Source organism: Brassica oleracea, unplaced genomic scaffold (assembly GCF_000695525.1).
Source record: "Brassica oleracea var. oleracea cultivar TO1000 unplaced genomic scaffold, BOL UnpScaffold00285, whole genome shotgun sequence".
Taxonomy (NCBI): Eukaryota; Viridiplantae; Streptophyta; class Magnoliopsida; order Brassicales; family Brassicaceae; genus Brassica; species Brassica oleracea.
Window position 1 is genome coordinate 519,188 of NW_013617415.1, and position 24,491 is coordinate 543,678.

At 33.3% G+C, this 24,491-nt stretch overlaps 3 protein-coding genes and 1 long non-coding RNA gene across 4 annotated transcripts; all 4 read right to left on the reverse strand.

Annotated features, from left to right (window-relative positions):
* Positions 1–7,875: 7,875 nt before the first annotated feature.
* LOC106319559 lies at positions 7,876–9,594 on the reverse strand. Its single transcript, XR_001265504.1, has 3 exons — positions 8,767–9,594; positions 8,399–8,522; positions 7,876–8,312 (listed from the first exon to the last, which is right to left on the reverse strand). It is a non-coding gene; the product is annotated as an uncharacterized LOC106319559 (long non-coding RNA).
* Positions 9,595–10,963: 1,369 nt separating this feature from the next.
* LOC106319553 (double-stranded RNA-binding protein 3-like) lies at positions 10,964–12,611 on the reverse strand. Its single transcript, XM_013757921.1, has 3 exons — positions 12,099–12,611; positions 11,791–12,010; positions 10,964–11,708 (listed from the first exon to the last, which is right to left on the reverse strand). The coding sequence occupies exons 1-3, from the start codon at positions 12,342–12,344 to the stop codon at positions 11,047–11,049; spliced, it is 1,128 nt and encodes a 375-aa protein (XP_013613375.1). The 5' UTR covers positions 12,345–12,611; the 3' UTR covers positions 10,964–11,046.
* A 591-nt stretch (positions 12,612–13,202) lies between these two features.
* On the reverse strand, positions 13,203–15,704 carry LOC106319598 (probable protein S-acyltransferase 7). Its single transcript, XM_013757982.1, has 5 exons — positions 15,621–15,704; positions 14,768–14,950; positions 14,395–14,694; positions 14,092–14,325; positions 13,203–14,017 (listed from the first exon to the last, which is right to left on the reverse strand). The coding sequence occupies exons 1-5, from the start codon at positions 15,702–15,704 to the stop codon at positions 13,475–13,477; spliced, it is 1,344 nt and encodes a 447-aa protein (XP_013613436.1). The 3' UTR covers positions 13,203–13,474.
* A 4,207-nt stretch (positions 15,705–19,911) lies between these two features.
* LOC106319582 (serine/threonine-protein kinase CDG1-like) lies at positions 19,912–21,926 on the reverse strand. Its single transcript, XM_013757954.1, has 5 exons — positions 21,755–21,926; positions 21,382–21,557; positions 21,047–21,242; positions 20,570–20,961; positions 19,912–20,288 (listed from the first exon to the last, which is right to left on the reverse strand). Exons 1-5 carry the CDS (start codon positions 21,870–21,872, stop codon positions 19,944–19,946), a joined length of 1,227 nt encoding a protein of 408 aa, XP_013613408.1. The 5' UTR covers positions 21,873–21,926; the 3' UTR covers positions 19,912–19,943.
* Positions 21,927–24,491: the final 2,565 nt, after the last annotated feature.

Consider the following 24,491-nt stretch of genomic DNA (forward strand, 5'->3'; position numbering starts at 1 on the left):
GGTCAACCGAGTACTGAGACTCTAGTTTTTATTCCAAATCAGACGCATCAGGTACATGCTCAAAATCTTGGAGTTTTCAAGTAATTGTAGGAAACTTTTGTACGTATTCATGATCTCCTTCCTGATTTTTGCATAATGAGTCAGAGCCGTCATATGAAACGCCATCCAAGCCGAATCAAGCAGAAGAAAATCTTGATGATGAGGTCCAATCTATTCTTAAATTATAGTTGAATGTATTTTGGAAGAAGAACTATTGGTATCTATATCATTATGAATATGTTTTTCCAAGATACTACAAAGCCTTTGACTGAGATCATATCAGCAAACAATGAAAAGGTAAACACAAGTCTGTTTAATATATAAATGTAGAAACTCTTTCTTAACTATAACTTAAAAAAAAAATTTATTTCTTTTTATAGGAAAAAACACAAGCTTTGGATAACACTTGCCCCTACAATGTCTACACCAATTCTTGATAAAAATCAGAATGCTGATGTATGAAAATATCTTTAGTAAAAATGGCTTGTTATTTATTTACATAAATCTCTTATAGTTTTCTTTTGTTTTATAGGCTCAGACACAGACTAGAACTCAAGTTCTTCCACCTAATGTGACACAAGAAGTATGCTTGTTTTTACTTTTGGAATTTTCAATTTATTTAGGTAGCTTTTGCAAGATCGCCTTCCTGATTGTTGCAGAAGTATGTTTCATTTTATTTAATTGTAGAAACTTCTCATAATTACCTCTTTTATTTTATTATTATTACAGGATGATAAACAGGGTGTGTATAACACACATTCCCCTCCAATCTCTTCACTAATTTCACTAATTCTCGATGAAAATCAGAATTCTTTGGTAAGAAAAAATATTTAAAATGTTTTTATAATATTTTTCTATTTAACTAACTCTTACAATTTCCTTTTTTCATATAGGCTGAGACACAGATTGAGACCCATTTTTTTTCATAAGATAGAGAGAGCCATCGGATGAGACGCCTTCTCAGCCGAATCAAGCAGAAGAAAATCTTAACGATGAGGTAAGATTTATTCTTAAATTATAGTTGAATGCATTTTGGAAGAAAAACTATTGTTATTTATATCATTATAAACATGTTTTTCCAGGATACTACAGAGCCTATAGCATTATGAACATGTTTTTGTAGGATGCTACAGAGCCTTTGATTGTGATCATTTCGCCAAACAATAAAAAGGTAAAGACATGTAATTTTGAAAGATTTTATACTTGTTCATGATCCCCTTCATGATATTTTTTGTAGATGAGAACATAGGCAACAAATGAGACACATGCCTCTCCAATAGCTCAACCGAGTACTGAGACTCCAGTTTTACTCCAAATCAGACGCAACAAGTACATGCTAAAACTTGGTGTTTTCAAATAATTTTTGGAAACTTTTGTACGTGTTCATGATCTCATTCGTGTTTTTTTTTTTTGCAGATGGAAACAGAGGCAACGAATGAGACACCTGCCTCTCCAATAGCTCAACCGAGTACCTGTCTTTGCAGATGCTTGTCTGTGGTTCGCATTCTGTTGTATCACATGTATGCTCATGCACATATTTCTTAACCACAAAAAAAAATCTGAACAAGACAACTTAGTGGCACGCATTCTCCACGAGCAATTGTCACCAACACACCGCAATACAACTCTTGACTTGTTAGACTAGACAGTCTTGTACTCAAACTTCCACTCTAAAAGCCCATTTCTTCATCCTAAACATTAACTCTCCCTTGCTCTTAAAATAGCTATTCACCTTAATAGCGTCATCTTCTCTCGTGGTTGGTGAAAGTCCAATATGGACATGACTAAAATCCAGAATAGGATTAAGAGGAACTGCAGAGATGCCTTGGCAAGGAAGAGTCGCAAAATTTAAGTTGTTTAGGAAGGATTAATACAAGATTAGGAAGGCTATCATGAATAGTATAAGAAAGAAGAAAATCATACAAACACAGAAAGAGATTTGAAACAATGTACCTATTGTTCTCTCTGCACAGTAGAACCAAAATTTGGAATAAAATTCAAAGGAACTGGAGAAGCACATGTATCTCTAGTTTGCTTGTTAGATCTAGCTGAATCATGAAGAACTTGCAGGATTCAAGGTTTTTTGGAAGGTTTAGTACATAATTAGGAAAGCTATCTAGAATAGTGCTTTGTTGATATTTGTTGATATAAAGCAACAAACCTTTATACACAACCGACAAATTCCTTTAAATATTCTAATCTTGCCGATAAAACTTCTTAGTTGGCGAGTGTTTCCAATGGAAATTGGGGAAACATCTTCAATTGTGCTTTTCAACTCCGAAGAAATCCCATAGCTCAAGGTTATGTCTTCCACTTGAATAAAAAAATCTTCAGAAACCATCTTCAGCAAATCTTCATATTGAAGATCTTCTTCTAAATTAATAAACGATGTAGTCATGTTCTTATCCACAACAAACTCCCACAAGAGCACTTTACATTTTCTGGATGACTTCACAAAACCAAAATTTTTTTTTATAGATGTTGGAAAGCATTTGTAAATTTTTGGATGGGCTTCCAGAAATATATATTAGTGTATTTCTATCTAGCAAAGTCTAAACGATGTATAAAACTACATCAGTTAGTGTAGAAACATCAATGAAGTTTTGAGAGTATCAGAAGTTTCAGCTGTCTTGAAGCATTTTCAGGAATTTTATTAAGAAAATCTTAATGTGATACTATTATAAGGCATATATGTTATCTAAGGTATCCATCAAAATATTCTAAAGACAAAGTCTTGATCTCACATTTGTTCCATAGAGTAATAATGATCACAAAGAAAATGATTACTTTCTTGGAGCTGATGAGGGCCGGTCTCTCGTCTTTGTATATATTCTGCTGATACACTTTGTCTCTAAAAAGAACCAATCTCTCGTCACAACAGAATCACAATATCTCTCTTAAGTTAGCTTCACTAAGACACTGACTAGTCTAGTTTATGGGGCTAATGATCACCATTGCCCTTACATGTCATTAACCCTGTGTCTTAACCAATAAAGAAGCTTCTGCATCAACAATTCTACTCACTGTTATTCCTTGAGAGCGAGCCTGAGCAACAAAAAGCTTCTTCCTTTTTTTGGGTTTTCCTTTGCTTAAGTGTTGTAGTTGGTGAAGTCGGAGTATCTAGCTTCTTCGTTTTTTTCATATTTTGACTTCATGTTCTTCTTCTTCTTCTTCGGTTTCATCTATGGTAGTTTCCTCTGCAGCTTGTTTCCGGTAGGACCAAAAGTTGATCGGAACTCCCCCTTACCAGAATTGAGACGGAACCGGAATTGACCCGATTCTCACCTGAAAGAATATACTTCGATATCCACAAACCCAACAATGAATCTATTAAATTTGCTAATTTCAAAACAGGTTTAGAGAGTGTAGTATTGAAAAATCTGCACTTTAACAATACCACTTTAAGGATCCTTCTAGCAGACCAAACCAATTTGCTTACATGTGTTCACGAGAAAAGCAGTGATATAAACAATGAGAGAAAGTGATGAAAATCACAGAGAATAGATTAGGAACTGTAAAGATAACAACACCCTTTTGACTTTAGAAAACCCTGAAAAAGAAGAAGCTTTCTGATCAAGAGAGAACCTCTGATTGCATACCGACATTTTTTCACGTCTCCTTTGAGGGACTCGTAGTCTACTAGTTTGAGAGACATTTTCAGAATTGACTTTTCACGCAAATAGCAAACACGCTTAACTCGATTACGGACTGGAGGCGGAGATGATTAAAGTGGTGATGAAGGCGATGGAGATGAGCGGCGCCAGAGATGATGACGAACGAGATGATCGACGCTGGAGATAATAACAGCCGAGATGATCGACGCCAGAGATAATGACGGCCGAGATGATCGACGCCGGAGATGAGGTCAAGTTGTCGTTGTCGATTTCGTGATTTTCAATTTTCAGAGAAAAAAATGTATTAGAGAAAGAAAGTGGTAAAATGGTAAATGTCCATATTAAATGAAACATTTTTTTTTATTTTGGGCTTAAAAGTCTAGAATGGAAAGAAAAAATTGGTATAGGGTTATCTAAGACCATTTCTCAATTTATATTCATTTACTGTTTATAATATTTTTTAAAATTTAATAAATAATATTTTGTTATGAAAATAAAACTATAACATAAAAAATATTTTTGAACTTTTCTAATTTTATTTATTATATTTTTTTGTATAAGAATATGGATTTATAAAAAAATATTGAACTCTTTACTATTAATATACAGGGACCCGGACTTGGACCCATGACGATTGTAGCGTTTGTCCCCACTAATTAGCCAGTCCTGGATTTAGTAAAACACTAATTTAAATGTAAGAGATGGTTAAATAATCAATTGGATTCAAAACTGAAACTATATAATATCGAACTGAAGAATGTTAGAATTTGCACCTTAGAAATCCTATAATTGTTTTTAAGGCTCATGCATGGCCGTCAATTCTTCATCTTCCATACTGCATCTGGATTCAACGATCACCAGGAATTGAGTCATTCTCTATCAAAGAGCTAGCGTTTGGTGTGTTGTGATGCGTTTTGCGTTTGTAAATGCTATAGGATCTGAATGACTTTTGATGATTATTATTAACAAAAGTGATTACATGATTATACTAGGGTCGGTCTGCGCTACGCGCGAGATATGATTTACGTGCAATGTACATACTTATATTATTGTCTATTTTTATTGCGTAAGTTTTATATTACGATTTGCAAAAGAAATACATTGAAATGAAGTGGATTTGAAAATATCTCGCACAAACAAATTCATGGGGGATATTTGTATTTGTTGTTGTGTATGATTTTGTTAAAGTGATGTTGTTTTGTCGTAATATTTTTAAGTGGATTTTGTTGGTACTGTTAGTGTGGTACATAGGAGTAGGTGACTGGTTTATATATTTTTGTGTTTTTTTTATCAATGTGTTGTTGAGTGTATTTAGTATTTGTTAGTGATGAAACAAACCTTCACTCCAGTCAATAAGTAAACTTGAATTTTTGAGATCTTTACATTTAGTCATTACTAACTTTAGAATTAACGGTTTTGCTTAGGAATGGATTGTTAGATTTCGATTCAGTCCGGGAACTTTTTAGTTTTTTGACTCTAGAAATATATGAACTGTTTGGTTATTTATTAAAATTTGGTTCGTTTCCGGTTCACTTTGTGTAAAAATGTTAGAAACCGAATAACATCCGGTAAAATTTTGGTTTCAATTCAGTTCTTGTTTGTTCTGTTTTTTTCGATAATTTGGAAATCAGATAAAATCAGTGTTTAGTTATTTGGGATTTAATAACGGTTAATTCATGTAAATCTAATTATTTTGGATATAAATTATTTGGATAATTCGGCACTTTCGGGTAATTCATATAATATTTTTTTTAAAATGGATAGAATTATTCGGTAATTAGTTTTTCCAGGTAAGTCAGTTTATAAGTAATGTTTTAAAAATTATTTGGTAATTTTAAAAATAAGTATAATTAGTACTTTTAAGTATATAAACAATACTTTGAATATTTGGGTACATATTCAGTTTTCGGTTTGGTCTGTTTTTTTTTCATTTTTTTTTGCTTCTGGAGATATGTGAACCATTTGGTTATTTTTAAAATATGTATCGGTTTTAGTTCGGTTTACAAAAATTTCAGGAATGGACTAATATCCACTAAAATATTGGTTCCAATTCATTTATGGTGTTTGGTATAATTTCAGATTTTTCAGGTATTAAATAAGTTTTAGTTGTTTAAATTAAATATCAGGTAATTCGGGTAAATTTAAATATTTTGGATATAAATTATTTAGACAATTCAGTTCTTTCAGGTAATTTTAAAAAACATTTGGGAAAAACAATATTCTGGTAATTCATTTTTTTAGGTAATCAGTTTATAAGTAGTGTTTTAAATATATTTGGTAATTATAATACTAAAATTATTTGAGGATTTTCTCTGATTCTGGTTCAGTTTTTTTTTTTCCAGAGATATATAAAACTGTTTGGTTATTTATGAACATCAATTCATTTTTGACATAATTAAAATAAACTAATATTAAATACATATAATTATTTTCTATTTATTTTATGGAAATTAATGTGTAAAATTTTTATCGGATAAATTGGAGTGTAATGTATATTTTATCTAGACATGTGAAATTTCTGAATTTCATATGCATATGCCTAGTATAATGTACATTTTCAATAAATTAGATGCAGGTTCACTTTGACATAATTTAAATAAGCTAATACTATAATTATTGTTCTATTTATTTTGTGGATTCATGAGCAAGCATTTTACATTGTGTAACTTTGTATAATCTTTTCAAAAATATAATGATAATAATGGAATGTTTATATTTGCCTTTACAGCTTTACCACCAATTCTTTGTATTCATCTACTATATTTTTCGATTTTTTCCAGAACTTCAACCATATTTTTTGAATTCTCGAATTTATACTTAAGCAATGCTTCTGTCAGTGTCACTCATCCACCAATTTTGCTTGTTGAATATCTATTACCTTGTTTGAATCTTTGGATTCTTGGATCATAGATTTTGATCGCCTGATTCCAACTCAAGTTAGGCTTTCTTTGCTCGAGCCCAACAACCTTTTTTCTTCATCATGATGTTTGATCCTTTGTCTCTGCTCCAAACATTTAATCTCAGATTTTGATTGTTTGAGTTGCAACCCAATCTGTGATTTATGTCTCTGCAACTTAGTCACTTGAAAAAATTGGTTTATAAACATAACTTTATTTTATTTTGCTTATGTATCAGTTATTGATTGTGCTACTCCATCATTTATGCTACTTTCCCTAAAGTTAAGCTTGGTAACCACAAAAAAATATATGTGATATTTCTTTCTTTTTTTGTAGGAGTTTGATCAAACGTTAAAAATAATAATATTGTAAATGGATTTTTTCCTTTTGTTCTTATAGTTTTTAATATATTTTAATGTTTTTATATATATATATTTCGATTATATTTTTTCATTAAATTATTATTTGTTGACTAAAGTTTCACAAAACTCTAGTTATATGACATATATTCACTTATTTTTTATATTTTACTTATGATATTTTGTTATTTTACTTTTTCAACTGATATTTGTAAAATTACTGTTCTGATTATTTATTAATTTTTATTGTGGTTTTCATCATAGTTTTTTGTTAATGTTTCTTATTCTGAGCTTAGTGTAAACAAATTTAGATTCACTTTTTTCCCCTTGGCTTAGGTTTGATGAAATATCAGAAAACTAATATTGTAAATGAATTTTCCTCTTATAGATCTTATTGATTTCTCTATTTTTTCTGATGTATTTTTAAATTATATTTATGTAAGTTTTATCTAATGTTATCTGTTGACTAAACTTTTCACTAATCTCAAATTATATTATGTGTTTCCTCTAAAATTTTTTTTTTTATATTTCTATATCTTGTTATGTTTATGTATTTGTTCATATAACCAGCTTGAGTTATAAATGACGTTTTCTTGCATTGAATGACATTAGATGCGTTCATTTGGGTACAACGAAGCTGGATAAAAAGCTTCTGACAGTGGAATCACCTATCAGCTCCGAAAGCGCAGTTTTGTATGTGCTAGTATCTAATTTATTCTATTTGTGTTAAGATTTGTATAATATTATTCATGTCATTCATTCTTGTAGTAATCTTTTTACGCATCTTTCTTTGGGTGAAAAACATATCTTTCTCTGACCAATTTTTTTTTCCTTTTACCAATCATCGTATTTCATCTTTGATTATTCTGCAGAGCTTCTGCTATGTACATATATCATTAAAGCACGCTCAAATTTTCATATATTGCACATAATAATAGCAATCTTTTGAATAAAATTTATCATTAAATCTTTTTATAACCTTCAAAGTTCTTTGTTTTATTCTTCTACGCTTAAAAACTTCTTCTCTAATTCATGAGTCTAAGATTGTTCATCACATAGATATTGCATTTTGTAATACTAAGCAACAAATAAACAGACACTAAGCATGAAAGTTTGTTTATGCCTTCTCCTTCATTCTAACCATATTTCCTAGCTCCTCAATGTACTGACAGATTATATGTTACTTCATCAGCCTCTTATGTATCCAAGTTAAGATACTTCTCTACGACATCTCATTGAGGACCCCTTGTTGGTGCTCCCATAGGCTTGTTCTGTAGTGCAAAATCCTTTCATAATCATAGACACTGGAGACACCAGTAACCAGTTGTTGCATCTCAAAAACCAGATATGGATAAACCATTGATGTTGCTGATGTGGATGGTGATATTGAACTCATTACCCATCTGAGGTTGTAATAAAACATTTGGAGGCACTATTGTTTCAGTCACTACATACGTCTGCAATTGTGATTTCAGAGTAGGGTGCTTACTATTATTATTGGTATCTCTACTCTCGCCATGTTTCTCAAAAGCTCATTAGCTCTTTTTGGTGAGGTGCCAAAGCAACGTCGACATTCCTTGATGAGAAACTGCTTCATATGTTTCTTCTCATGACTGTTAATTCAGAATAAATAACACAAATGAAACAAAATTTTCAACTAAGCATTACACATACGTACTCACTGCAGAAAACTTGATTAAGAATTAGTTTGTCATTGCCCAGAACATAAAACTCATCAAGACTGGCTAAGCCGCCAGAAATTAACAAATTTTCAAACAACACAAAACTTGATAATGTACGAAAGGCCTATATAATAACTTGGATAATCAAGAAAATGAAATCTTCAACTGCTCTTACCTTATGTCTTTGATGAGTCCACCATCTTCACATCACAATGCCTCCTATGTTGCAGCCGTTCGTGAGTTACAAACAAAACATGGAAATACAATAAAACATAGTATATTATGTAATCTCATGGTAATCTGAATATCTTACAAGTATCTACTTCATATAAAAAAGGAAGTAACGATCCAGAACCATGAATAAAGTTCGTTTCAACCAACATAAGTCTAATTGCAAAGTCAAAGTAATCTGACCTAAAAAGTTATGATCTTTGATATCTGATACAGAAAAAAAGAATAAAAGACACTGGCATGTTCTTCGCTAACCAACTGTTCAAGTCTCTCTTTAAAAACATGTCTAAATTAACAATGGAGAAGAATGAAATAATGAATTTCTACGGGAAGAAACTGACATATTTATAGTTGCAGATTCACTGATAATTGAATGGAAATCATGGAAAGAGAAGCTAGGAGATGAGATTTAAATTAGAACTTTAATGACAATGATTGAATCCGGTAGCGTTTCGTAACGGGTGTCGTCTCTGAAGGCATGTGAGAAGAGCTGCAAGTGTATCGACACGGACGACCACAGCTTTCACCAGAGATTGGAAAGTGATAATCGTACTCATCGGGACCTCCATGTCGGTGGGAGAAATCGGATCAGTACGACGGCCACATCTGTGGCTAACTTTCCCGAGAAGATGAAGACACAATTATTGATTGGACAAGAAGATTATGTATTAGAAGCCCATAAAACAATCCTAGATTAAATGAAACGTAGAGTTTCATTCATTGGACACATGTCGTCTTGTCAAACAGTGATTTTTCTATGTGGCATCATGACTCTCTAGCAAGAGAGCAAACCTCATTTTATATATAATAAGATATATATATATATATATATATATAAAAGCAAACACCTTAAATTAACTAAGACAATTACGAGATCAATTAACATATTGAGAACCAAGGCAACGGAATCAAGCAAATATGTGACTACCAAAACAGTCTACGCCTTTGAAGAGGTGGAATACAAAGACGATGAGGAATGTTGTTTATCAAGAGTGTTTGCTCTAAGGAGCTTGGGCAAGAATAATGTTGGAAATCTAGCAAGTACCGTTCTAATACGTAAATGAGGAGTATTGCGTTTTGTTATTATGTTTTTTTTTTTTTTTTTTTTTTTTTTAATCTAGGGATTCCCCACTTACGTGGATCATTCCCCTGGGCCCGGTTAGGCAGCGGTCCACTTCACCCGGAAGGGCTTTACCTGGGCTGGGGACAAGGCCCAACACCCAGTACCGCATTTGGTGATAGAATGGGCAGTTCGTCTCCGCCTGGCGTCGAACCCGTGAGCATGACAATTGGTCCACAGGATCCTTACCAAGTGAGCTACCTCATCCCGTCATTATGTTATGTCGCATATATCTTCTTGCAAGGTTTCGTTTTGGGAATCTTTTATGATATTATCATTCGTTTTAGAATCTCGCTGGCCACCGTCGATTAAAATGGTGTAAAAAAGACGGTCCTTCAAGATGTCTTCTGCGGAGGTGTACTTAGGCGCTAGTCGGATTTCCTCTGGAGTGTCTGGATTACCTAGATTATAAAAATAAAATAAACAAGGAAAGAAAAACTCAAATCTCTTAAATGCTAGAACAAAACATCCTAAAATCAAAGTTAATTAACATTCAACGTTTGTTAATTATCAGAGCATCGTTGTTTTGTTTTAAATTAAAATTAACATATATTATCATTTTTCCGACTCTAAATTCCTATAAAAGTCTGATTCAGATACTTATTATATAACACAGCCAATTGAATCAAATGATTCAGATAATTAAAAACAGAGCAGTACATGTTCGTATAAACCGGGATTAGAAACAAGAATCAAACCGGTCGATAATTACTGCTACGTAGCCGTTTACTTGTATTTTTTAAAACGACAAAAACAGATTAAGTTAAAACAGAGCCATGAATGAGAGAGAGAGGGAAGAAGAAGCAGAGCAATCGGCGCATTAATGGCGAAAACAAATGCCATTAACTGTTTTCTCCTTTCATCTTCTTCTTCTACATTTATTGCTCCTCTTTCCCTCTCTGATTCTCTCCCTCTTTCTCTTTCTTTTTTTGTTCTACGTGCAATACAATCCAGAGCATTGAATTGATGTCAGGCCGTTAAATTTTCAAAAAAAAAAAAAGTCTAAGGAACACGACGAACATACACAAACCCATAACTCGATTTATCACCTTTCACTAATCTATGATCAAATCCTTAACATGGGTTTATCTAAAGATACGACCTTTAGTCATGGGTTCGATCTGATTTTGATTCCAACTCAAGTTCGATCAGAGACTTCTTCTCTTGCCCTTCAGTTCCCAAAGAGCTTGGAGCAGAGCAAGAACTAAGGGATGTGTTGGATTCATTGAACGGAGATGGTGGTTTAGGTGGAGGAGCTGAACAAACTGGAATCACTGATCTCATATGAACAGCTGGAGCAAGTTTCTGATGATTTAACCCAAAACCTCCGGCGAACGTCTCCGGGAAGGGTAGAAGTTTACTGTAACAGTTTCTTCTCTCCATTGATGATGATAAAGGAAACGACTTTATTATCATCTCTGGCTTTGCATCATCTGGGCTCCTCTGTTTTAGCCCTGCATGTTCTTGAGACTTCTCTAGCAAGGATTTGACTTTGGATTGTTGTTGGAGATTTGTTGTTGAAGGCCAGAGTCTCGGTGGTAGTAGTGTTTGGTGGTGTTTCACTGATGATGAAGCTTCATTGGTGTATGGATTAATCAATCTGAGCTTCTCACACAACATGTCTCTTGTGTCTTGTCGGATTGCTCTTCTCCTTGAGTGATGTTGTTCTCTTCTTCTAACTTCTTTGGGTCTAAATCTTGAGAGGACTCTTGCAACTACCTCTCTTTCTTTCTCTTCACCTCTTTCAGAGTCCAAGCTTGTTGGCACTGTGTAACACAAAAGTGTGAAATGATGGACACTAACAAATGGATTTAAAAAGTTTTAATTTTGGAGGTAATATTAGCTCACTTTTTCTCAAGGAGAACCAAGCTGCAATAGCAGCGTTCTTCTCAGCTTGCTTCTTAGTCTTTGCTGATTCTCCATTAAATCTCATTCCAGCAAGCTCCACAGTGCAGGAGAACGTCGGAACATGACCAGGTCCTGATCTCACACTTGTGTAAACCGGTAGATCAAGACCAGCTCTATGCGCCGTCTCTTGAAGCAGATTCTTGTAGATCCCAGTCTCATCCTTAGAGAACAAAAGGGTACAAAAACATCATGAGACTTTGAAAAAAATAACATAAAGAAAGATGGTGGAAGTGAGAGGAAAGGCTTACAAGAACTCTAGCGGTTAGAGACTTTGAAGGACCCTTTGAAGAGAGAGCACTGAGAGCAACTTCAGCAGCTGAATGCTCAGCTTGTCTGAGAGTGGAACAATGAGTGGGGCTTTCAAATATTTCACCGTTGAAGTTTACAGTAGCTTTGAATCTTGGAGCATGATCTGGTCCTTCTCTTGTGCAGGTATATGATGGGAGGCTGAAACAGCTTCTCTGTGCTAGCTCTTGCAACTGATTCTTATACATATCTTTTGCTGCCTGTGTGAGAGGTTGAGAAGAAGAGGAAAGAGTAGTAGACAACTCTAAATCAAACCCACCTGCTTAAATTGGTATTTAAGATTTGGTGTCTCTTTATAAATGGAGTAATGAACCAAAGAGTTTGTCTCTATTATGTAATGGACCAACTTGTTAAATTGACATTGTAAGTTTTTTTTTTGGTTTAACGAGTGTTTGAATGAGAAAAAAGCTTTTATGGTCTCTGGTGTTTGTGAATTTTAAAAATGAAAAGAATCGTTTAAGAGTTTTTTTAGAGTTCTATCACATGGTGGTTAGTAAGGTTCGTAATAAAGAGGAGCAGAGGCTACTTAATGATAATAGTGACATTTCAGTTGAACTATGGTCCACGACTCCATGTTATTATATATATATATATATATATATATATATATGTACATATATGTCTCTGTATGTAACACTGAGGAAAATCTTATTGACTCTCTTGAAAGATCTTGTATTTATGATCTGGTGTTTGTGTTAAAAGCTTAGATTTTTCATTTTCAAGGTCTTTTTTAAACTGCACAGTGATTTCCATATATTTGTAAGATGATTTCCAAAATGCTATCTTCGGATAATTCAAGGCTTTAATTATTGATTTGGACATTTTCTTGACTATCTTTGACTCAGCAGAGACCTCAAAACACTCTTCTTCTGTAACCTTATCTTATAATTAGGATGAGCATTACTGCATTAGGGTTCTTACGCATTAACTCCAGGATTCTAAATGGTTCTGTCTTCTGGTCCACATGTCTTGATAATTCAGTTCCAGCTTCTTATTGATAAGATAACAGAGAAACTGGTTTTGTTCGTTTTACTGTAAAACATGTCTCAGGTTAAATGATGAACACAACTAAACAAAGATCAGTCTGAACAATAAAGAAGCTCACTCATACACACAAGTAATACAACACACCAATTCAACCTTTTTGCTTACCACAACAAACCCAACAACACAAAAACACTTTTCACATTAAGAACATTGCTTAGTTCTTTTGCCTCAACAAACCACAAGCCTGCATAAAACTGATTTTAAGCTGAATAATCCAACAAATGTTCAGCTTTGTTCTGTCTTCCTTCCGTGCCTAAATCTAGTATCTGAACTATGTAGGCCTGTTCTCAGTCATTAAACCACTTCCGCTGCTGCTTCCTCCACCGTTCTGGTTGTGTTCTCCTCCCACTCTCGCTGCTAAGGCCATAACTTCTGGCGACATATCCCAGCTTCCACTTTTCCTTCCCCAGCTTGAGCGCCTTGGGTGCATACTCGGCCTATCACTCTGTTCATCAACAGTCGTCCTAACGTCTGGTGAAAGCTCTCCTAACTCACCGTCCTTAACATGTAGCCTTTCGTTGTTACCATCTTTGCCATCACCACCATGTTCTGACATTGCTGAACCCATGTCAGCCCAAACAGCCTTCCTTCCCATTTCAATGTCATCACTGGCTTTACCCATGTTTGGACTCATGAAACCCCCGCCTGCTACAGATCTTGGAGGCAATGGAGGTTCACGATGAACCATGGCTCTGAAGTCGTTCTTTGAAGGAGGGATTGCAGAGCAAAATGTTTCTTTGAAGTTGTTAACCACTCCCTTGTTGTGTGGGTTGCTTCTCCGGTCGTATCTGTATCTGAAATTCTCATATGTAGTCTGCAAGAACAAAGGGCTTTCAAAGGTTACAACGACTCCAAGGAGGATGAGGATTGGATTGGTAGCAATGTTACCTGGTTTGTGCTGATGAGATATAGATGGAAAGCTGTCAAGCCACCAACGAACCACATCGATATGAATGTGTAGATTATCAATACAATAGAGGCAGGAGTTTTGAGCATTGCCTTCAAAATGGTTATATGCTCTGACTCCGTGATCTTCCTTATATAGACCCAGCAGAAGGCAAACACATATATACAGAGAAGGGTCGTGGAGAAGACAAACATGAAGAAGAATCTGTAGTTCCTCTGCAACAACCACCAGAACATGAGATAGTTTTTATGAGAATAGTCTTCAAGTTTGGATTTTTGACTTACTCGTCCAATACATTGGCCAACCCAAGGGCAGTGATGGTCGAACTTTTCAACGCAGTTGTTGCAAATAGAGCAGTGGGAACAGCGAGGAGGCCTATAGAGCATGCAAGTGTCACAGTACTTGACCTTAAACGTAACCCCATCAACCTCTACTTCCTTAATGCGAGGGAGTCTCAGCTGAGGAGTCTGGCCAGCTCCTGCATCCACGTTGCTGCTGTCAAGGGGTTCAGGCTCTGGAGGATGAGCGTTTCTAGGGATGATTCCTGGATCTCTTCCGGATGTAAGCAGCAGAAGAATCAAATCCTGAAGGAAAAAGATGTGCATGATTTTATCATTACAACATCTGCAATGCAAAAAGAGGAAAAGTTGTACTTACATAAATGGTGAAGACGACGGCGACAGATACTATGGATACTCCCCAGTTATCAGAGAAGTCGTCCATTAGCTTCCTGGCTACAAAGATGCAGAAGATTGTGACGGGGACAGCGATGAGACATATCGTCAGGGCCAGTGATCTCACGTCTGGTCCGAATACAAATCTTCCCTGAAGAAAGAATTTCTGAAAAAAACGGAGAAAACAAAAATGTGAAGTTTCATAAAAAAACTGGAGGAAGAATCAAACTACCAGTGACTGACGACTTGAGTTTTATCACACAGGACCCATGTACTACCACTAGAGGTAGTGTTTACTATCTATAACAAGAGAAGAAGCCAGGGATTAACGAGTTTATGGTATGATTCTAATATCGAAAATGAAATAGGTGTGTCAAGTATTCAGTGAAGCAAAAAAAGAGAAAGTGATTTCCAGTAAAACTGCTATAAATAGACATCAGTTATACAATCAACCTACCTATGTAACACATTGAAGCTAACACTAATCAAATTAAACTAAAATGCCCCATAAATAAGGGTAATTACATTAAAAAAAAAAAAGCTTTAAACTTTTTAGTGTTAGTTCTAAAACCATTCAATAGGGTCATCACTTCAGTTCTAAACCTTACGCCACCATTGAAAACGACATCAAAACCTAGGATCCTCGAAAAAACACTTCTTTGCTTAAAAAAAGTAACAACACGAATAATAAACAAAGTTCCAATTTTGAATTAGGAGGGGACAAGCTAATCCGAGTCCTAGTAACAAACAAAGCAACTAAGCGAGTGATTAAGCTAGTAAGCTCAATAACAACATAGAGATATGAGGAAAATAAATAAAAACAAAAGGGGTCTCACATTGCTGCCTTTCCAAGTTTGGTAAACCCGTAAATCAGAGTTGGATCCCGATTCGGATCGCGGAGGCGGAGGCACTACATACATCTCTCTCCTCAATCCTCAACCCCTCAATCCTCAATTTCTATTTTTTTCTAAAGTAAAAAAAAAAAAACAAAAGGGAAGGTAGACTCCGGCGAAGAAAGCCGACAAGGTCACGAGTAAGCCAGCGATAAAAGAAGGTCTCTCTTTTATTTTATTTTTTTAGAGTTGGTGGGTTCCCTCCCCCGCACTTTTTTTTTACTTCTCCTTTTTTCCGTTTTATATATAAAAACAAACAAGAATTTTTTACAATGAGACACTTTCTCACATTCAAATTACACTACAAGACACTTATCACTTGAGACACACTTTCTTTTGTCAAAAATACTCTTATGACCCTAAACAAAAGAGAATCTCTCTCCTCTTCTTATTTCATTTTATTATTTTTCTTATTCTATTTTATATATTTATTTATTTTTATCTCAAGTTCTAAAATATATTAAACAAAAATAATTGTCATAATAAACTATATATAAAATTCTCTATATTTTAAGATCCATGTTCATATATATATTATATATATTAATGCGTAAACAAAATGTGGACGTGGACACGAAAGCGTGGATAACAGAATTATAAATTAGTTGTGGACATGAATATCTTAACATAATTATAAATTAGTTGTGGACATGTACAGTATTTATTCTATTCTATCCATCATCTCGGGATCTAAATTCAATTCTAATCAAAATTACATCCATCCACATCATAACAAAGCGCAAATTCCTTAGATCAGAAATCTCTGACATACAAAATCTATTATTCTCCGACAAAAGGTAAACACTTCTTCGATTTTTCTCTCCGCTCATACTCACAATATCATCTCTTTCTCATCTTGATTGAAGTTTAACTGCAGATAATTTATCAATTGAGCTGAAGAAGCCAAGTGTTTGTATTGAAGATAACAGAGTTCGTGTCCACGTTTTACGGTATAATTTTAGTAACATGAGTCCATGTCCACGTATTGTTGTCCACTTATCTACTATAAACACATTAACATCACATATCCACACATTACTCATCACTCATCCACACATCACCCGTCCACAAATCACCTAACCACACATCACTCGTCCACAAATCACTCATCCACAACTGTCCTTTTCATTAAGGGCAAAATTGTCCACAATCTGTTGCTGGCCCACAACAAAATGTGTTACATGTAAGAAGTGTCTCTAGGTGTAATAGAAAGTTAAAAAGTGTCTCTTAGTGTAATCAATTCTATAGACTAGAAATTATGACTGTCGTTTTATTATATCTTTCTACGGAGAATAAGTAGAGAAAAAGTCAGCAAAACTTTTTCACAAAACTTTTGTTCGATTTGAAAAATAGATATATTACTATTTATGAAAGTTAAAAATTAAAAGAATGTTTTTACTTTGAAAATCTCGAGAGACAAAAAAGTGGAAAACAAAAAATGATGACAGCCAACCTATGCATATACTTATGGGTTATGATGGACTCACCTTCTTTTTTTTTTTTTTTTTCCCAATGATTTTATTAATAAAACGGGCCGAGCCCCTGACCGTACAAAAGGCCTACAACCGAAAAATGGCCCAAAGCCCAAACATTGAAACCCTAGCAACGAAAAGATCTGCCGCTGCATGCAGGTCTCCGCCGAGCCCCCGACCGAACCGCCAGAACTCTCCAGAGACCAACCACTCGAACACTTCTTCACCGCAAACGTCTCGACTCAGGTGATTCCTTAGTCGGAGAGATTCAATCGCATCTGGGAGATCTCCTCCACCACTAGTCACCGCCAACACCGAGAAGAAGACTTCGCGTGAAACCATCTTAGACAACCGTCGAAGAGCTTCTCAACTCAACCGACCATGGAACCTTTCCATCTGCGCCTCTACCTCGTCGGAACCAAACCGTACGAGCGTAAGGCACAGAACGAGAAACCGTAAATAAAACCGAACATAAAACCAACACAGAGCCGCCGTCAACCGAGGAGAATGGCGACGCAGAAACTTTAGCCGACCGTTCTCCTTTATCGTAACAGGAGCCACGACGGGTACCTAAAACGACGACGACGGAGCTGAGAGAGCCTCCATCGCTCGGAACACAGCCACTTGCGCAAAAGAGCCGAAACCTCCACGCCCTGGAACACAACACCGACGCGTCTTTACTCCAAACTTCAGAGCTCCGACAAGGCAATCGGTGGTGAGAAGCGGCGAGGAGGAACACATGCGATCATTAATCAACTGGAAACAAAGGTCCTGGCGACGGCACGGACGCTCACGCGCCGGCCGATCGCCGGAGATCTACTTTCTCTCTTGGGTTTCAACGACCGACTTGATGGACTCACCTTCTTGCTTCTGCACAAACATTAATATTTGTTTTCACCCTTGAAATCTGAATTATACCCCCACCCAAGTGGGCCTAAACAATGTGTCCATTATAAAATTTAACCTTATTAATATTCCTTATATGTTAATTAAAAAACATTACAACTTCTTTTTATACCCATGTGTTATCACAATAATGATTTTTAATATCTTTAAAAAAATATGTTGGTACATCTAATTATATAATAAGTTTTTTATTAAACTAACCATAAATTCATTATTAATGTTCTTTATTATTTCCTTAAATGAAAGTTACAGAATTGTCTAATGTGGCTAAAGTATATATGACAATTAATGATTTTAATAATAAATATTTGATAAAAATTAGTGTAACTTCTATCATATTTGTTTAATTTTAAACTATTAAAATAAATTAAACAACCATATTAACTATATAATAAAAATTGAATTTTTTGTATACATTATATTTTGAATTTTTAAAAACGACTTTAAATTACAAAAACTGTTAAAAGTCTCACATTAAAATTTTGTGATCCATAGTTTAAAATTTTGTTATGACAAGATACAAATGCTTACAAAATCATATAAGTAAAAAGTCTAATTTAATTAATTATTAATATTAAAAGATATATATATCATTTTAAATTAAACTATATACCATATAAAATACATAAATATTTAAATTTTGAAATTTACTTTGAACAATTTTTTTTGATAAAAGCTTTGACCAAACATTCACAACTTAATTTAAAAAAAAATATAAATTACTAAAACTATTAATCCCGCAATGAAAATTTTACTATCAGTAATTTAAAATTTTTGATACAAAAGATACAAATGATCAAAAAATCATATGAATAGAAAAAATCATTTAATAGATATTAATATTAAAAATATACTATATATGTTAATATCATTTAAAGTTAATTATATACTCTATCAAATAAAAAAATATTGTTTGGATTAACCAAATATATTTGTATGTTCGCACCGATTTAATTGTATATGCAATAGTTACAGATTTTTTAATTATTTAATATATATTTATTATTTTATAATATTTAAAACATATAATACATAAAATAATTTTTATATATAATGTTTCTTAACCTAGTTTTAAAAATAAAACACAAGTACAAGATTTGTTTTACAGTTTGACGAAATATAAATAGGAGTGTCAAAAATACAAATGTAAAAGTAATTTCTGAGAGAGGAGGAGTAGTAATCAAAGTGGAATTCAAAGATCAGAGACTATCGATTAGATTCATTTCCATAAACCCCTTGAAGTACATGTAGGGTTTACGTGATTTTGTCTAGTTAGTCGATATCTTTCCTCCTTGAGTTTCATTTTATAGTTTATACACCATTTAGGGCATTGGACTTTGATGCCATTTGTAAACTAATAGCTCATCGTTTTGGGCTATTAAGAGTATCGTTGATAAAAAAAAGAAACAAGTATGCAATTTTTTAGACTCATTGGTTCAAAGTTCAAATATAGCGGTTGTATTGTAAGTGCATATATCCATGAATATTTAGATGTGGGTGTTTGGTTTTTTTTTTTAACATTGTTAAGCGATTTACACCACAGATTTTCTTTTTAAAAAATCTTTTATTTAACTATCCACAACTGTAAATACTAGAAGAAAAACAAATAAGTTTTTCATTTTTCTAAATTTGAAACGTCACGAAATAATGGACAAGAAGTGTTTCTTGTTATTGCCAAACACCAACAATTATAATCATCAACATATATAACCGATCAAGCCGGCCGATATTACCCATTTTTAAATAATCAAAGAACCAAAGTCTTAAGAAGCATGGAGTTTTGCATATCGGTAAACCAAGAAAAAATAACATTTGTACCAACCAAAATTCGGTTTAGGTATATAGCAGTTGACAAACAAAAAAATTAAGCAAAGAAAGTATACATAATTTAAAAACGAGTCCGTTTTGGTACCGCTTTGCTTTTTCTCTGTTCATCTCTGAAATCCTTAGCCCATCTCTTAGCATCAGCAACATCTCTTCGTCTCTCCAAACCTCCATCTTCTTCATTAACAGGTGACCCTTCAACTTTCTTCCTCGCTATGTACTCAACCAAGACCTCCAAGGCCTCCACTATTTCTCTGATTGTTGGCCTAGCTTTTGCCTGATCTCTCAGACACATATACGCCAGCTGAACGGCTCTTCTCACAGCTTCTTCCAAGTACGGATCACCTTGTATTGCTAACCTCGGATCTGCAATCCTTCTTATGTTTAGGCTCCTGAAATATGGCAGTGCCTGTAAAGCACCAACAAAGAGTCATCATAAGATCATTTGGTTGCGTATGAAAGAAGCAACATCGATAAAACGTTCTTGATCAAAACCGGCACCGGTCCCAAAATTTTAAGGACCATAGACAATAACTTTAATAAAAACTATTTTTTAAACAAATTATAGGCTAGCTATTTATAAATATATATATTATATATTGACTTTTTTAAAATTTCGGAATTCCAAACTAATGTTCCACATGGCTATTCCCGGTCAATATATACGTAAAATCATATTTAGAGCGTTACCCATCTAACAAGCAAACGTTCTGCACCCATGGTTGAGTCCCCAATAGGTTTGCGTCCAGTGATAAGCTCCAACAACACAACTCCAAAGCTATAAATATCAGACTTCAGCGTCAGTTTCCCAGTAGCCGCGTACTCGGGTGCACAGTACCCTAGCGTTCCCATAACTCTAGTAGTGACATGAGACATGCCTTCATTCGGACCAATCTTTGCAAGCCCAAAGTCAGAGAGCTTCGGTTCAAACCCATGGTCTAGCAGTATGTTTGCAGTTTTCATATCTCTATAGATCACAATAGGTTGTGATTCGTTGTGAAGATACGCTAACCCTTTAGCTGCTCCTAAAGCTATCTTCATCCTAGTGCTCAAATCTAAAACCTCTTGAACAGATCTGATATCTGAAAAACAAAGAAAACTGTATTATAAATTTGATAGTTTAATAAGTTTCTTGAGAATGGAGTATAGTTTTTTTTTTTTTTTTACTGTGGATGTTATCTTCTACAGATCCAAGAGGCATATATTCATAGACGAGGCTTCTTTGATCGCCTTCACAGCAATAACCATACAGTTTCACGAGGTTTTTGTTGCGCAAAATCGAAAGCATTAGGACTTCCACAATAAACTCTCTGTTTCCTTGTATACTACTCCGACCAAGCATCTTAACAGCCACATCCTTTAACTGTAGACCAACAACATAGCCACACACACAAAAAAGATTATCCGCTCGTTAGAGACATCATATAGTTTTTTCACAACGACAACAACAAGAGCAGTTCAAGAGATTGTTTGTGATTTGATTGATCAAAGACTACTGTTACCTGTCCGTCAATCTCTAACTTTCCTTTGTATACATCGCCGAATCCACCTTGTCCGATCCTAGCATCCAGGCTGAAGTTGTTTGTTGCGGTGGCGAGTTGTAGGTATGAGAAATTTTTGATTTCCTGCGGTGGCGGTAGCAGTGCTTCAGGATCTGATGAAGACGTTGCTGGATTGGCTACACACACGATGAGAGTATGTATCACATGTTACACTAGGAACAAGTGGATTAAAGACACTTCGATAAAACCAAATAAACAATGTTTTGACCTAGAAACACACAAACCCTTGTTTGAGATTTATAATATCATTCATACATTGTAGGAGTGTAAATAACAAAGAATGAAGAAAGGAACATAGGAAGTGAGATGTAACCAGAAGACGATGATGGTTGGTCACGTATGGATTCCTGAACAGAAACGGGTTCCATCTTCAGTTTCTGAACCACCTTATTACGTTTTGGTCTCAGTCCGAAACACAAGCAAAAAGCCATGTTTGCCCTAAAATTGATATTTCCGATTCTTTTCCGTTTAGTGGTGTCACTAAAGTCACAGCTACACACAGACGGATATGAACAGAAGATTAGGATTCAAGGAACAAGAGGAGAAATCTAAGAGAAACGTTGTTGAGCTATGAAGAGAGATTTGTTGGATAAGGTAGAAGATATAATGGATTAGAAGGGAGTGTTATTGAAAACTTGAGGCTTAGCGAAGAGGATTAGAGATAACGAGATTGAAGTTTTGAATGGGTTTTTCTTTGCAAATGATAGACACGTAATCAACAAGAGAGCATGGTTGCACCAAAATGGTATACGTTTACACCAATGGCTTCCTTCCTATACATAAAAGGTATATGATTTTTGTTTTGAGGAAATAAATCGTATATTAGATACCTTTCTGTGTGTAATAATATCCTACTGTATAAATTCTTGTTACTAAGTTTTCATCATCATCATCATCATCATCATCACAATTTATTCAGAGTGATTCATTGTGATATCTATTGGATTAGCTAAGATTATGTTGCTATTTATTTTTCATGTCACTATTATATATTATATATGTGTCATTATATAATTATCGTATTTTATACGTACCATCGTATAAGTAATCATATAATTAATAGAATTTTATACGTACCATCTTATAAATAATCACATATTTTATATTTTTAAACTTACTATGAAATATAAAACCCATAATTTAAGTTGGTGTTTGAAATTGGGTTTTGTGTTGTATTTTTCTTATATATATTGAATTTTTTTTTTATAACGGTTATTAGAAAATATTTTAGTAAATATTAATTTTTGAATATATGTATGTTTTTGAATATATCATTTTTTTTATATAAATCAATTTTAAATTATTATTTTGATTTTAAATATGTATATAAATTTTAAACTTTGTTTTATGATTATTTTAGACAAGAGAGGTTTTTAGGTAATTAGATTGAGTCATTTTCGTATATTTTAAAGCTGGTCCAGATAGATAGTTTCTCGTAATATAATGGACTTCCAATTTTTCTTGATAACGTAAGACCATTAATTCTTTTTTTTTTAATATATTGTTATCCATGTTTCCAAACAGTATTATACTCATTTTTAATACTGTTATCCATGTTTTCAAACAATTCTTAAATACTTCAGTTTTAATAACATTGATGTTAATCTCGCGCTTTTTAACTAACTGTGTGTTGTACGCTAAATAACGATGCTTTTTGTATTATTCGTGTGTTATACGCAAAAATAAGTTAAATAACATTTAGAACCGGTCTTAATCTAAAGCCCAACAAACAAAAATTTTAATTGAAAACGAAAATTTTAAAAAACATTAATTATAAAACTATTTTGCAATATATTGGGCTTAAATTCTGTTATGAAGCTTTGTGATTTTTTTTGTATATATGCTTATGAATGGATATAGCTATCTTGAACACAAAATTAGATTGTACTAACTTTAAAACATAAATAGATTCTAACCTGTCCTTCAAAGGGCGGATATATTTTTTATTATAATTTTTTTTTAGCAAAGAAATAAATGCGTGAAAGATATATTTTTTTCTATTAAATTTGTATAAAGCTATATGTTTTTATTAGTTAAAACAAAATTTAAAAAGTTAATAGAATAGATAGTTTGCCAAATGAGGAGATGCTAAAAAAAATGTGCTTTTGTTTTTTTTTTGTTTATGCTAAATAGTAGGTTATAAGACTTTATTCATTTCTGTTTTTCGGTCAAAGCACATATATATTTTTGTGGATCATTTCTACAAATAATGTTATTGCTGTTATTATAGACATTTGAAACCAAACTATTAAAACTGATAGTATAAAAAATTTGAACATTAATTTTACAAAGAAAACTTTTAATATGTAATTGAAATGTCAAGAAAAAAGATTATTATTGTCAAACCGGTAAATCCGGTAATCCATATATAATCTGGTTTGACTTTAATAAAAAAAATCCTATAAAATCTGGTAAAAAATCAAAACCCATCATTAACATGTGTCCAACACCAGTTGACCCTGTTGAAACTCAAAAAATTCTAATTATATTTTTTAAAAAGAATTTGATTAAACTTCTCATATACTTTTTAATATTACTTAAAATTAAATAAACTATTTAATTTGTGATTCTATAGACTTTAATTAAATTTTTACTTTATCATTGAAAAAATGGAAATAGAGAAATCTAAAATTTATTGATATGAAAATATTAATTTTTTGTTATTAATAATATATTATAAGTTTGTATTTTTTTATTTCATGTGTAATTGAAATGTCAAGAAAAAAGATTATTATTGTCAAACCGGTAAATCCGGTAATCCATATATAATCTGGTTTGACTTTAATAAAAAAAATCCTATAAAATCTGGTAAAAAATCAAAACCCATCATTAACATGTGTCCAACACCAGTTGACCCTGTTGAAACTCAAAAAATTCTAATTATATTTTTTAAAAAGAATTTGATTAAACTTCTCATATACTTTTTAATATTACTTAAAATTAAATAAACTATTTAATTTGTGATTCTATAGACTTTAATTAAATTTTTACTTTATCATTGAAAAAATGGAAATAGAGAAATCTAAAATTTATTGATATGAAAATATTAA

Excerpts from the sequence above, each read along its gene's own strand:
- LOC106319598 (XM_013757982.1), bottom strand. The coding sequence starts at position 15,704 with ATGTATGTAGTGCCTCCGCCTCCGCGATCCGAATCGGGATCCAACTCT. Across the intron at positions 14,951-15,620 it reads AAACTTGGAAAGGCAGCAAT|AAATTCTTTCTTCAGGGAAG; the intron begins GTGAGACCCCTT and ends CGTTTTTTTCAG. Across the intron at positions 14,018-14,091 it reads ATCTCATCAGCACAAACCAG|ACTACATATGAGAATTTCAG; the intron begins GTAACATTGCTA and ends TTGTTCTTGCAG.
- LOC106319582 (XM_013757954.1), bottom strand. The coding sequence starts at position 21,872 with ATGGCTTTTTGCTTGTGTTTCGGACTGAGACCAAAACGTAATAAGGTG. Across the intron at positions 21,558-21,754 it reads CCAACCATCATCGTCTTCTG|CCAATCCAGCAACGTCTTCA; the intron begins GTTACATCTCAC and ends TCGTGTGTGTAG. Across the intron at positions 20,289-20,569 it reads AACGTTTGCTTGTTAGATGG|GCACTGCCATATTTCAGGAG; the intron begins GTAACGCTCTAA and ends GGTGCTTTACAG.
- LOC106319553 (XM_013757921.1), bottom strand. The coding sequence starts at position 12,344 with ATGTATAAGAATCAGTTGCAAGAGCTAGCACAGAGAAGCTGTTTCAGC. Across the intron at positions 12,011-12,098 it reads CTCTAACCGCTAGAGTTCTT|GATGAGACTGGGATCTACAA; the intron begins GTAAGCCTTTCC and ends TTGTTCTCTAAG. Across the intron at positions 11,709-11,790 it reads TTGGTTCTCCTTGAGAAAAA|TGCCAACAAGCTTGGACTCT; the intron begins GTGAGCTAATAT and ends TGTGTTACACAG.